Below are 14,599 nucleotides of genomic sequence, written 5' to 3'. Positions count from 1 at the left end.
TAGGGTGCAACAGTCAAACAAAAGTGGACTTATTAAGGGATGTATCCCAAACAGCCTATAGGAGGGAAGAAACATAATAAATGGGTTTAAAGGATGCCACTGCTGTGGAAGACGTGATCAAATGAGGAAGTTACTTTGCCATAGCCTGAGGGACACATGCTTTAATCTGCTTGTAAAGAGCGCGCAGGCTAGGGTGCTGGACGGCTGCAAGAGATCCCACGTGGTGTGTGAGTGTGTATGTGTGTTGGGGGGGGGGTGGAGGAGGGAAGGAGGGGGCGGTATAAAAAGTTCCAGTCCATAATGCCAGCAATGTGGTGAAATGGTTTGCATTGCATGGCAGTAAAAAAAGGAGAGAAGCCAGCTCTGCAGCTCTTGAGCAGTCCGCCGGGCTTTGGAAACGCCCCCCCTTCTCCCCTGCGACGACCGATCACACACGCACCAAGAGAGGGACCCATTGACTGCCTGTCTCTGCGCACACTGGAAATGGACACTCGAATTCTTCTTCTGCATCCACCTTCCCTACTTTTGCAGTACACGCTGATTAGTTCTCCTTAACATCTACATGTGGAGTGACTATATTAAAAGTGATCTCTTAAATGTACATAGCTACTACCAAGAAGCAACAAGGGGACCAAGTGCAGCAACAAGGGGGTATTGTTCCATAGAGCAGACTTGAACTTCTTTTGACTCCAACAAAGGGGATTTTCTTTTTTGTACAACAGTTTTTCTTGCTCCAATAATGCTTTAGTGAAAAGAGAAAGGATATGTGCTAGCTCAAAACCACCGACCATGCTGAACACTGCCGATTTCACTAAAGCTGTTTGGAGGTCAGTCATGGCATGACACGTCAGAAGGCGTCCGAGGTGCCACCCATAGTAGAGAACGAAGGGCTGCTGGTGCCTGACCGAGGGGAAGCTCAGGCTGCTCCCAGTTCGACTGCTATTACTCTTGACTCTGTAAAGTTGCAGCCCCTCCCCTCGGGAATTGGAAAGTAGTTTTACCAGCAGCAGCACCGAAGAGATGGACTCTGCTGTGTACTACAGGCTGCATTAACTGAATCATTCAATTGGAAAGACAGGCACCTAAACACATTTTAATAAAAAAAACTCCGCAATCAGAGGATATTAGCTGGAGAATTTCTTTTCGAGGCAGATTTAAGCACAGCTGATTGTATTGTATCTAAAGGATACACACTTAAGTAGAAGGTTGCTTTGATGTTACAGATCGAGGTAGTGACCGCCTTAAGGTGGTGGTTAGGATGTTACTGAAACAATAACTGAGAGACCCTTTTTGGCTTTTCAAGCACGTGGTGCTTTGAGTTTGACTTAGCTGTTGTACTTGATATTGTTTTTGTTTTGGAGAAAAGCAGAAACGAACTCAGAAGCTCTGGAAATGAGTGGAATTGCTGTAACTGTGTTGTGTTTAACAGTAGTCTTCCTTGGGGTCAGCGAAGGTACCCCTGCCCCAGGGACTGAGCCGAGCCCGAGTGTGCCGCAGGAGACGTGCGCATCCTGTGGCGGAAGGCAGCTTGATGATCCACTTGGTGCCCGTTTGGACACTGACTTTCTGGAGGCAGTAAAGAGGCACATACTGAACCGTCTGCAAATGCGGGAGAGGCCGAACATTACCCACCCAATCCCTAAAGCAGCCATGGTAACGGCTCTTCGCAAGTTGCATGCTGGCAAAGTACGGGAGGACGGCCGGGTGGAGATCCCTAACCTGGACGGCCATGCTACGGTCAGTCAGGAAGTGCTGGAGCAGAGCTCAGAGATCATTAGCTTTGCAGAGACAGGTGAGCGTTACAGTGCTGTACTGAGGAAAATGCTGCTTAAAAAAGGACAGCCACAACATTAATGAAGATCTAGGATAGAAAAAAAAGGTTTTGGATGTACCTTGCTTAAGAGCTGCTCAAAATGTTTAGTATTTTTCATCGAAATGTACATGTTTTGAAAGCAGTCCTCGCAGTTTTCAAATATTATTGAAATGAATGCTCATTGTTAAACAGGGTTATTGATCCTCTGTTTAAGTTTTACATCTTTTGCATTGCGTCTGGTAGCAACTATTTTTATAATTGCTTTTTTCAGTAAACACAGTAGTGTCCCAGATATAGACTGTCTTGCGAATTCTTTTGGGACAGCTGCCATTTTAATGATGATTGCAATTATATAAACAGTGAAGGACATTCAGTAACATTAATCATCAGATCTACCCTCTTTGGGATGGTCGTTGTTCTTGCATTACTTGTTCATTTAATTGTGGCTTTGCCTTGAGTTTCTGGATACCAGTTCTATCCTTGAACGTTCAATTAGACCCCAGGGCAATAGCTGGAGATCTTTATGTACAGGTGTCTTCGGCTGTACAGCCTGTGTGTCCAGTAGGTTTGCTTGAGCTATGAGTAAGTTGAACTGATGGGGCATATCTCGAACACTTGCTAAGGCAAGGGACCATACCTCTCAGATGTCCAGATTTTCGCAGAATGCCCATATTTTGACCTGTTTCTGGCAAATCATTGAGGACTGAAATCAGAAAGTAATGGCATACATTTGAGTTTCAGACTTTATATCGTTCAGAAAATTCATGGTAATGCAAAACATGTTAGTCTGTCAACTTTCTAAGTTTGTAGGAACATAATTTAAAAAGTGCCCCTATTTTTGGGCCTTTGTCCCCGTCCCATTATTTGTGGCTTTGTTCAGATTTCTTGCGCTAAGAAGTTGAGAGGTATGAATGGGGCAGTTAGATGCAACGCCGCAAGGCAATGGGGCAGTTAGATATTGTCTGGCTGAACTCTCTTTGGCTTTTTTTCTGATTTACAATTAGAAAGCTAAGAGTCTGCAAAAAAAAAAAAAGATGTTCTTGGCTGAGATGCTTTGAATCGAGGTCACCAAGCAAAAGCGAATATAATAAGATAAAATGCGAGCAGCATATACACGAATAAATACAACGGAACGCTTGTCCAGTGAGAAAGGCGTTAAATGATCGCTGAGCTAATATGTTAGAAAGGGAAAGAGTTAAGGTCTCAGAAGGGCAGGTAGGAAACAAACCAGCAAGAGCATTTTTCCATCTGTCTCCTTAAAGACAAAATACCTGCGGCAGGGGGGAAATGTTCAAACACAATGGCACTATAGTTTCCCATGTGATCTGAATAATATCCTAACTAACCAGACTATATACAAAGCTAGCCCAGTCTCTGTACCGTCCTTGCGGATAACAGCATCTCCACCAGAGAATTTACCAGTCTGTTGCGCAAGGGTTAGCATTAGTAATCTTTTTGCGGTCCTTATTTGGTTACCTGCCTGGTGTCTGCTCTAAATAAAGTTGAAAGTCACACGCTTGGATACTCCATATCCCATCCCGGCTAAACTGAATAGGAACTTCTTCAAACTCATTTCGAAGTCACCTTACAGCTTTCTCCAGTAAGACACAGAGAAAGTTATAGATAATCCAAATGTAAATGTATGGGAGTTAAATATGAATATTTTCATTGTGTCTACTTCATAACTGGGAAGCTGTAGTTTGTTAAATCACTTGTATACCTTTAGTTATTAATTATTTTTCAAAGAAGGCTTTAATTGCCAAGCATGACAAAAGTGGCACATTTAAACTATATAAAATACATATTTCCTTTTTGTAGGAAAAAAATAAGATTACCACAGTATTGTAGTTATCAGGAAAATCTTGGCCCTGGAACCAATCAGACATATGCCATTTTTACAAGAAGCATGACAATATGACATTACCAGTAGAAACAAATCACTGACATTTTGCAGACAGTCGAATGAATAAAAGAGTAGACAAAATATTGTGTATTTAGAACTGCACATTTTCAGATATTTTCAGGATTGTTTATTGTCCAGTATCCTTTTCAACTTTGTGTAATTTCTGCAAAGATTAAATTTGATTTTGTAGAGCAAATGCACATTAAATGCACAATGAAGTTGTTAACTGGTTAATATTCTATTCTGATTTCATTCAAGCACATAAGAAGATGCAAGTAAGAAAGTGAAAGAATGTGTGTGTGTGTTGTGGTTGGTAAAAAAATTCACAGGTAGTAAAAATGATAGCTGTAGCCCTATCAAACTGGTCCAGGTGGTATAGTAGAAAAGTTGCAGCTATAGGTTTTATACTTGGATAGTTATGTATTGCAATGCATTTTGCTTTAGTGCAGTATCATCTTAAAGAAATATTGCCAATTCAGTAGTCCTATGTAAATGATATCTTAAGCACAACATTTGTCTTATGCTGTCTGTTTTCTTGTAATATTTTATATCTGTTCTTGTGTTCATATTGTGTATTAAATGTACCCCTTTTTTCTCTGACAGTGCTCATATTGTGTGTTAACTGTGCCTCCCTTTTTCTCATGCAGATGACGTGGCATCTTCTACATCACGTATTTACTTTCTGATCTCAAATGAAGGGAATCAAAATCTCATTGTTATACAGGCCAACCTGTGGCTTTATTTAAAAGTGGCACCTTCAAATCCAGAAAAAATCAGCAGGCGAAAGGTAACACTGAAAGTTTATTCCCAAGATGCTAGAAAGAGTAGTAAGTGGAATGTAATTGAAAAGAGGGTAGAACTGAAAAGAAGTGGCTGGCATACCTTCCCCATGACAGAGGCAATCCAAAGCCTGTTTGAAACTGGAGAGAGACGGCAGAGTTTCGACATTCATTGTGAAGGCTGTGATGCGCTTGCAGTAACACCGGCCTTTGTACATCCTGCTGATGAGGCTCACAGACCATTTTTAGTGGTTCAAGCACGGGCAGCAGATAGCAAACACAGGATTAGGAAAAGAGGACTGGAGTGTGATGGTAGGACCAATCTCTGTTGCAGGCAGCAGTTTTATATTGATTTTAGGCTCATTGGCTGGAATGACTGGATCATAGCACCCTCTGGTTACTATGGGAACTATTGTGAGGGCAACTGTCCAGCTTATATGGCTGGAGTCCCAGGCTCTGCTTCTTCTTTTCACACTGCAGTAGTCAATCAGTACAGAATGCGAGGGATGAGTCCTGGTTCCATGAACTCTTGCTGCATTCCTACAAAGCTTAGTACCATGTCAATGTTGTATTTTGATGATGAATACAACATAGTCAAAAGAGATGTTCCAAATATGATTGTGGAGGAATGTGGTTGTGCTTGACTGTGAAATGTACTAACTATACTAACGAGATAACTCACATCTCTTCCTTACTGTCATCCATCAGGGAAAAGTTGGTGAAAGTCAATATGGCTTAATTGCATAGGGAAAATGGCCTACTTTCCTATTAGGATGGCACCTAATGGACTGTGTTAAGCTGTTAACATATCCTATACACTTAGTTTTCAAAAGTATCATAATGAAATGTAACATCTTAAGAACAGCTGCAGTCTTTTTAAGGTTAAGAAAAGCAACAGAGGGTGTGATGACTAATGAGGTATTTGCCAAGCAGCCCAATAAGTGACAAAATGTTACACCAGCTGGTTGAGAAGTGATGTCCTTACAAATGTATGGTCCATAAAAGGGAACACTATCTGCCACTATAAATGGACTTACTTCATGTCTGACATCTTTCGAATCCAAGCAAGCTTTGTTTCATCATCTGTGACAAAAATAACCTTCTCTGGCAGCGTTTGGTAATACCTAATGTTTGTAACGTATAAGTCTTGTTACATAGTACTTGCAATATGGAGTTATGTCATCATGATAGAAGGGGAGGACAGATTAAGAGTTTCTATTGCTACAATAAGCTAATGACTTTATTTTCACTAATTAACTTCCAGGTGGATTTGGCCCACCATTATTAGTTTAACTAACCCCCACAACTGGTGAAAGACCATCATGTTTAAGATATTATATAAAAGGGACATTTCTGTACAGTCTTAGAGTTTGATATATGAACTTTATTTATGGTCTTAAAATTTAAGCACAAAGTCCTTAATTTTTTTAAAATCAATGTTCAAACGTGGTGCTCAGGAAGAAGTTAACTAGTGGTGTTCGTTAATATTGTTGAAAAGACGTTACCGATAACTGTTACAACAAAGGTCTCAGAAATATTCTCCTTAAGAACAAAGATCTGAAAAATGTATGTGAGGTCGAATAACTGTATTGAGCTTTCTTGTCAGTGAAAAGCCTTGGATGTCGTCAGAACTATATCAGAGTCATGATACAGCATAGCACTTGCAAACTGCTGGATACATTGATTAATAGCACTTGTCTTTCTCAATGCCTTGAAGAGTGATACTTGGTAATGCACTTACGGTTTCCCACAATCCAGTTCATATGTGCCGCATGAGCTATGCAATATAAAGCACTGACCCATACCAGACACAGTGGATTAATGTGACTTTTTCACCTTTTTATACTTGAAATCAAATCTTTCACTTTTGTGTCTTAAGTGAAAGATTGCTTTTAATATTTGCACTGAATAGTTGCATCAATAGTTAAAAATGCCATTTTAAAAAGAAAAAAATGTTATTTTTATAGCAACAAAATGAATACAGTTGAAATGTATTATACATGATTTTACAACCAAAGAGGCCAGGATTTTAGTTTTTAATTATTGTTTGATGGCAAGGCCATCATATATTATGTAGTAATGTTCCTTGATCTCTAAGGAGGCTTACATTTTGTTTCAGGGTACAGTTCGGCATCTGTATGTTAAGTTTGGCATTTCTTTTTATATGTGACATGCACATGGAACGTAGGATGGACAAGAACTGTTGTAGAACACTGATGTTTTATGGATTAAAGTTAATTTTTTTATGTTTATTTAATAAACTTTTTTTTAGTTACTGTTACATTATTAATAATTTAAACCAAACATGATTCATTTAGGTTTACTGTTAAACATATTTTACAGTTCTGTACAGTTTTAAATAAAGTAAAACAATTCAAAAATAACATTGGATTTCCAGAATTTATATTCTGAGAGATTCTAGTATGAACAGAGACGCTGACTAGAATCTGTTTTACAATGAAATGGCATTCCACTGGAGCTAATCTGTAAAATCCAGTTTGAAATAGTCATAGGCATTTGCAAATTGCTTTCAGGTAGGGGCCTTTAAGAATAAAGACTGGCTTTGACTGCAAATGACACTAATACTATTACACAATCATCTGTAGACATGGGTTGCTTATATTTCATGTGGTTCGAGCATTGCTTATTAAAGCCATAGCAACAGTAAACTCATTGGCCAGTCATTCCAGCTGTGAACCTCTTATGCAAAATACTTCCCAGGTCTTTCATATAGTTTTTATAAAAGTATTTTAAGCAACTTGTTGTGGAAAATGTCTATGTAAGAAGTTCAAAGAAAGATTTAAAGCAGTTGGGGTATACCTGTTACATGTTTGAACCACTTTTTAGTATTTAGTGATCTCTAACTAGGTTACACATTTTTGTGGCCAACCTCTGTCTATAAGCGTATTACTGTGTAGGCAAATCTGAAGGTTTTTCTTTGTTTAACTCCATGGTGATGTTTCATAGTTCAAGGAGTTTGCCTAGTATGTACTTAAAGGCACTGAGTTAAAATTATACCGGCACCATTGCTTATTTTTTCCAGTAAACCAGTGACATCATAGGGCACCAGAAATCTTACCTGTTGCATACGAGTTCAGTCTTCTGTGACTTGGTAATACTTTTTCAGATATGAATTTGTAAAGTACAACTGAAAGGATAACAATTTATAGAATATTTCTTTGTAATAGTGTGTGTACAACCTTCAACGAAGGAACGCCCATTCACGCATGTCGTCCGGGCAACGTCTAACTGTGCACCACCACTTTCACAAAATAGAGTTGTTCTGTTTGAAAATGCAAAACAAAACAAAACAATGAAATGGGGACTTGTGAACATGTGATATTAGGCAAATCCATCTCTTCTGTGCCCTGAGTCATCTTTGGCATATTTTATCTTAATGTATGTCATTTTTGTATTAGTGTACTGTACCTTTGGTGCTATATTTGAGAAACAAGGCATAAAGATATGCTTGACATATACACGTCTCACACACACACACACACACACACACACACACACACACACACACACACACACACACACACTTTGCAGGTTTTGGTAAGTTATTTATTTGCCTTTCTTTTTTTCTGTGATAATCTGACTAGGCAAAAAAAAAGTTACTCATGGTAAAGTCATGTCAGGCACTACATTCACACAGACACACACACACACACACACACACACACACACACACTCACACACACACACACACACACACACACACACACACTCACACACACACACACAGCCAGAGCTTAGTTCTTAATGTTGGTTGAATTTTATCTAAATATGCAGGTTTAGAACAACTGTCTGTCCATAACTTGTCCAATATTCTTAAAGCACTGTTTGACTTAAAAGTTTCAGTTTTATCTACTTCCCATTGCAGTGATAATAAGGATATATCTGATCTCTTCATCAGTTATTTCATTTTATTTTACTTGTAATATCACTGTAATTTTCCTGGAATCACATCACTCTCAAAATAGAGAATTATGATTTCAAATCATAATTATTTCTCTTACTGACATGCTTCTATATATTATTTCCACTTCATATGCTGACAAATGAATTAATTGTTTTGCACATGTCCTGTTATGGCTGAAAATTAATCATTTTACCAGTTCATTCTAGTTGTCAAATACCAAATAAATTAAATCACTTACCATTTTTGTTTTACTAATTTCTAATATACATTGACATTCAGCAACTATACACAGTATGTCCACATGCAACTGTATGGTTAAATTGTGTGACAATTCAGGTATCAGCATGTTTAGTAATAAAAAATATACTGTTTTATGCAGGTAGTTGTAGACTTTTCGCTCAGATAATTGTAAATTATGCAGTTTGATAATTTCTTGTCCATGCCATGATGTCATCTCTCATGTGATGTCACAAAAATCTTGAAGTGCAACAGAACCTGTTATACTCACAAAATCCATTAATGACGCATTTTACTGTATTTTTAGGTGCTCGTTATTCTTTCTGGGTGCCACCCTGAACTTTTACCATTAATCTTTGGTTTTCGTTGCCACCTCGGTTTTCCCTTCTTGACTGCAAAGGCATAGGTACCTAACAGCTGCCTATATTTTAACCTTTTACTGCACAGTATTTCCTGGCATCTTGTTACATTTTGTTTTTCCTTACAGGCACGGTAACTGTTAGTACAAAGGTATAGTCTTTTACCTATATGTTTTTTGTTCTAGAACCAGAGGCACACCTACTTTCTGGCCACACTTTTATGGTACCTATTAATACAAGACACATTATCCATCCCAAGCAAAAGTACAAGAAATTTCAAGACATCGTTTGGTTTTATGATGAGTTGGTGGGCCACTTGTTGGCAATCAGCCAAGCATTCCATTAGGGTACAATGCATGATCTCAAAATTTGTGTTTTAATTTGTACTGTTTTGAAGAAAGGAAGTTTATGAATGGGGATAAGAAACAGATATGTAAGTATCTCAAGAGATTCCACAGAGTAAAGATGGCACACTCTTTCAAAAAGGAACGCATGGAAATAAGATGTTAAAACTTGTCGTTACATCATGGAAAGGTTGGAAAGAGCTAAATTGAAGGATATTTTCAATAAATGGATAGTAGGGGAGAAGTATTACTTTCCTGAAGAGGGTGAAATATCAGAAACACTGAAAGAATTCAAGAATGCACAGGACAGACTTAATGCAAATTTTATGATATGTGGAAGGAGAAAATAAATACGGTGCTGGTTAGTAAACTAGGTAGACTAGATGGGCCTGTCAGTCATTTCCTGATGTCAAAATTTATGATTCCGTGTATTTCTGCATTAGATAAAGCAGTATGCATTATAATGGTACTGTACTTCATAAATTCAAATTGCTATTTTTCAGGTGATTGCTAAGGTATGAAAGGCAATTGAATTGGTTTATGTTCTGTATGACCAGTCCAAGACCCACTGAATTTCTTTGTTGTTAATGGATACTTTAACAAAGCACTGACATTGTTTTACATGGGCTTTTGTGAACTATATTTTTTAAAATTTAAAGTCATACACTACGTGGAAAAATTCTTGGAATAGTAACTAACATCAGAAATGACAACACTGGTGTAGTATTTATTTATGTAAGTTTGTTAAGGTTCGTAGGTATGTACTAGGCTAGCTGTCTTTGTAGGCCTTTTTAAGCCTATCCAATTTTCCTCTTAAAGGTAAGAATTAAACCCTGTACCTTGTCTCTGTGAGATAAACACCTTAAACATTATACCAACCCCCAACCTGTTTACCAGGATAGTAAACTGATCACAGTAGACCATTCGCAGGCAAAGTCCAGGTGAAGAAATTCACAAAAAAAACAAAAAACAAAAAAAACAGAACTAATTCACAAACATTGAAGGAGCATAGTTTAGCAGACAATTGAAATATTATTATTAACAGAGTAGAAAAATAAATGTGGATTAATTGTAGCAGCAAATATGGGAGATGCACAGCAGATGAGAACAGAGGGTAGAAGCAAAAAGTAATATATCAAGTACGCATTAAGAACCTGGTAGTATTTTAATTTCTAACTGCTTTGTGGTGAGATTTTGGATTTAGATTAGTGGCTGGGAGGAGAACCCAATGATGTTATCTGGTACAGGACTTTAAATTCATCCATTATTATAATCGACAATTTAAACAAAAAGTGCTGGTGTGGTAAACAAGAGAGCATTTGTTGCATAACAGGGTGAGCTTTCAACTTGAAAATGTTGCTAAAAATAGTATTGAAACTTATCCTGCTATAAAATGGTAAATTTTGAATCAATTAATCTTTTACATGTAAGCAGAACTGGGTCTTCAGAAATGAGTTGCCTAGTGTTGCTTGTGAGGCCTCATTACTTAGCTGCATGTCTGCTTGAGTGAACTTCCTGTGGCCACATGGCTTCTTTGTTTCAGACAAAAAGCTCTTAACAGCAAAGTCAGATATGAGTTTGCAAATAAACTTGGAGAAGCAATGCAGTCTAGAGGTTGACTTCCTCTGAGTATTCCTAGTTTTAATTTAAACTGTGGTTTATAAATATAGCCCCATTTTTCCTTTTCTTAAGAAAGTAAAGAAGAAAATAAAGACTGCTCCCCAAACCCATACACTTTTTTTAACTTCCTGGTTTTGATGTATGACTGTTGCTTTGTCTGGTGTGATTATTACCATCTCAGTGTTTCATTGCTGCTATTCCACATGGAAACATCAAAAGAAAAAAAAAATATATATATATATTATTGATGGTATTTTTTATAACCATTTCATTTCACCTTTTTTAATTTATCAAGAACTTCACCTTAATAAAGAGCCTAGTAATCCACAATCCTTCAGGTTTTAGGTTAAATTTGAGAGTTCCTTAACTATGCATAAATGTCTTGGGTCAATGTGTAATTCCACCACATCAGAAGTGTACAGCTATTGTGGCTTCATAGGTTCAAAGATAGTAATGTTCTTCACTGGAAGAAGGTGGGATTTATATTATATTCCTATTTGTCCCTATCTATTTAGGCCTTTGTCCCACTTGTAATTGTATTATATTATAGCAATAACCCACGCCTGTGTGTGGGTAATGCTGGATTTACCCACGGTTGGTGTGGTTTGGTCACGAGGGCGAAGCCCGAGTGGCCAAACAAAGACAACCGTGGGTAAATCCAGCATTACCCACACCCAGAAGTGGGTTATTGCTATTATACAATGATATTATTTAAGAAAAAAAATAATTACTTTTCTTAAATAATGGCATTGCATAATGCCTCCTTGCTGCCCTTCCATAGCTGTCTGGTATTCTGCGGCAGTTCTGATGTACTGCGCATGCATATGCTTATGCAGTACATCAGAGCTGTGGGTGGAAGCAATGGAGAAAGCAAGATCTCCGTTGCTTTTTACAAAATGTCTCGCTATGTTAAAGGAGTTTAACATAGCGAGACAGCTTTAAAAAAAGCAACAGAGGAAGGAAGATCTCCTTTAACATAGAGAGACAGTGTGTAAAAAGCAATGGAGATCTTGCATTCTCCGTTGCTGTAAAAAAAGACTTATACTAATGGAAAATGTCTGGGCAACCGGACCTTTTTCCATTAGTATAAGTCTGATTTGCAACGTGCACCCTGACCAATCATTGTGCACGTTTTGGAATATTAATGGGGGGGGGGGTCGTTGTATAATAGCCCTAAATGCATTGGCTTATAATATTATCCTAGTGTTCTTTGAAGTGAGTACATTTCCTTATTGGCTTGTGGTAGTATAAATAGTTCTCTTTTAGGGGCTGGAAGTTGTTCCATGCAGAAATATGTTTTGCTATGTCAGATGTATATGAAGCAGCAAGCAAAACGGCAAAAAAATGTATACTGTCAGCAACAAGGACAGTGAATGTCATTTAGTTGAAGAAAAATAAACAAAATATAAAATAATACTTGAATTTTCATTTAAGGAATGCATAGCCTGTACAACTGCTTCTTAGTATTCTAAACATTTAAAAACATTGAATTAATATTATAGAACTTTTATGCTTTGCATATTTTCATATAATTAAGATACATATAAAAGATGATGTGATCAGTTGTATTTCTTAGCTGCAATTGGTTAGTCATAACACTATCATTTTTGTCACAAGACTAACCTTCACACTCCCGCTTATTCTTAATGAAGTTCTAGTTGTTGGGGAAGAGTGATATATTAAGTAATGGACCATCATACTAAGTCTGTAGAGTGATTCCTTATCACAAGTTATATAAAATCTAATGTTTGCAAAAGTGTTATTGCACAAAATAAAACATGTGCCTCTCTTTTGGGTTTTGTGTGTGTGAGTGTGTGTGTGTGTGTGTGTGTGTGTGTCTGTGTGTGTGTGTGTATATGTGTGTGTGCGTGCGTGTGTGTGTGTGTGTGTGTCCTTACTTTTCTATAGTAGAACATGTATCTCTGATAGATAAAGGAGATATAGTGGTGTTTATAATATGTTGCCAGATTACACAGTGTAAGATTCTAATGGTATGTAGAAGAAAGTCAGAAGTAAGTTTTGTAAAGTTTCACCTTCTATGAAATAAAGACTTTCAAACTCTTTCCCAGTTTCATAGTACAACATGTATTCAGTGACCTCATTGCAAACAGTAAAGATATGCAAGCCCTTGTTTTTCTGATTTTTGTACCAGCATTTGACACTAGGGATAATGGGATCATGATGAATTACCCATGAGAATTTGATACCAAAGCAACACAGAGCAGGTCAAGTTGTTTCTTCTTAGCATGTCAGCGCAGGGTGAGTTTGGTGTCATTCTTAGTTGTTGTAGCTGCTTTAAACACACAAGGTACTTCTTAAGGTTTATCCTATATTTCACCTTATTCACAGGGTACATTTTGTTCTTTGGGTAATGAGCCAGATGGTCCAACATGAACTACTGCTCAGCCTAAGTTGCATTTAATTGTATCAGTCTATAATCTTAGATAAATACATTTGTTTCTGAAGGAAATAAGATTTGTAAGGTAGCAGATCTATATTATGCCAGTGTAGACACACAGACAGTGCAGAAAACTCGGGCTGTTGTCTTTGAATAGTTGCAGTTAGTTATCTTTTAATAAAACCACATATTTTGGATTACTGTTGACTTGAAGCAACTGTAATCTGCAAAAAATTTACTAAAAGCCATCCCTCTATAGAACACCAACCAATGGCTATGATTGTATTGCTCTATACATTTATAATGTACAGCTCATGTATGTTAACATTTTCAATTCAGGGCACCCTAGAGTTTCGGCACGTTTTTAATATATAATGCAGATCAATATGGCTGTGTTGGATCTCAATAGCACACTCAGGGCTGTACCAATAATTATAAGTTTTCAAGCACTATATCCATCTCTCTCTCTCTCTCTCTCTCTCTCTCTATATATATATATATATATATATATATTTATATATTATATATACACTGTATTCCGTGGTGGTGCAGCGGTAGCGTTGTTGCCTCGCAGCAAGAGGTTCTCCCGTTTGATTCTCAGCTGGAGTGCAGGGAGTGCCTTCTGTGTGGAGTCTGCATGTCCTCCCCGCGGTTGGGTGGGTGTTCGAAAGACATGCGTAAATGGGCGTGCCTTCATTGAAGGTTGAACGTCGAGCTGGCACCTCGGCGTTCGTGAAAATCTACTGCCAATCATTATCGGACTGGAGTTCCGCTGTGGCGACCCCTAACTGGGAAAAGCTGAATGACAAACAACAACAACAACAACATTATATATACACTGTATTGTAAACTGAAGTGGTTGGTATGGACTTTGGTCTTAGCACACTTTTTCTTTTTTTCCTCTTTTCTCAAACACACACACATGCATGCATGCAGGCACACACACACAAAACTGTACTTTCCTATTGCATTATACGTACTCTACCATATGTACACACACACACACACACACACACACACACACACACACACACACACACACACACACACACACACACACACACACACAAACACACACACACACACACACACACACACACACAATTGTACTTTCCTATTGCATTATACGTACTCTACCATATGTAACTGGAAGCATTTAATTAAAGGACTATTTTATTAGTGCGTGAACATGTGTTTGCCATTGTAAGCTGGGCCATGATC

At 37.8% G+C, this 14,599-nt stretch overlaps 1 protein-coding gene across 1 annotated transcript; it reads left to right on the top strand.

The window, feature by feature from the left end:
* The first annotated feature begins 288 nt into the window (after positions 1–288).
* On the top strand, positions 289–6,879 carry INHBB (inhibin subunit beta B). Its single transcript, XM_044060571.1, has 2 exons — positions 289–1,792; positions 4,364–6,879. The coding sequence occupies exons 1-2, from the start codon at positions 1,393–1,395 to the stop codon at positions 5,137–5,139; spliced, it is 1,176 nt and encodes a 391-aa protein (XP_043916506.1). The 5' UTR covers positions 289–1,392; the 3' UTR covers positions 5,140–6,879.
* Positions 6,880–14,599: the final 7,720 nt, after the last annotated feature.

The sequence above is a fragment of the Protopterus annectens genome, chromosome 2.part0 (genome assembly GCF_019279795.1).
Source record: "Protopterus annectens isolate FY-2018-M chromosome 2.part0, PAN1.0, whole genome shotgun sequence".
Classification (NCBI taxonomy): domain Eukaryota; kingdom Metazoa; phylum Chordata; order Ceratodontiformes; family Protopteridae; genus Protopterus; species Protopterus annectens.
Note: the sequence above shows the minus strand (reverse complement) of the source record. Positions and strands in the feature narration are given on the sequence as shown.

Coding starts and splice junctions, on each gene's coding strand:
- INHBB (XM_044060571.1), top strand. CDS start 1,393: ATGAGTGGAATTGCTGTAACTGTGTTGTGTTTAACAGTAGTCTTCCTT. Junction 1,793..4,363: donor CATTAGCTTTGCAGAGACAG/GTGAGCGTTACA, acceptor TTTCTCATGCAG/ATGACGTGGCATCTTCTACA.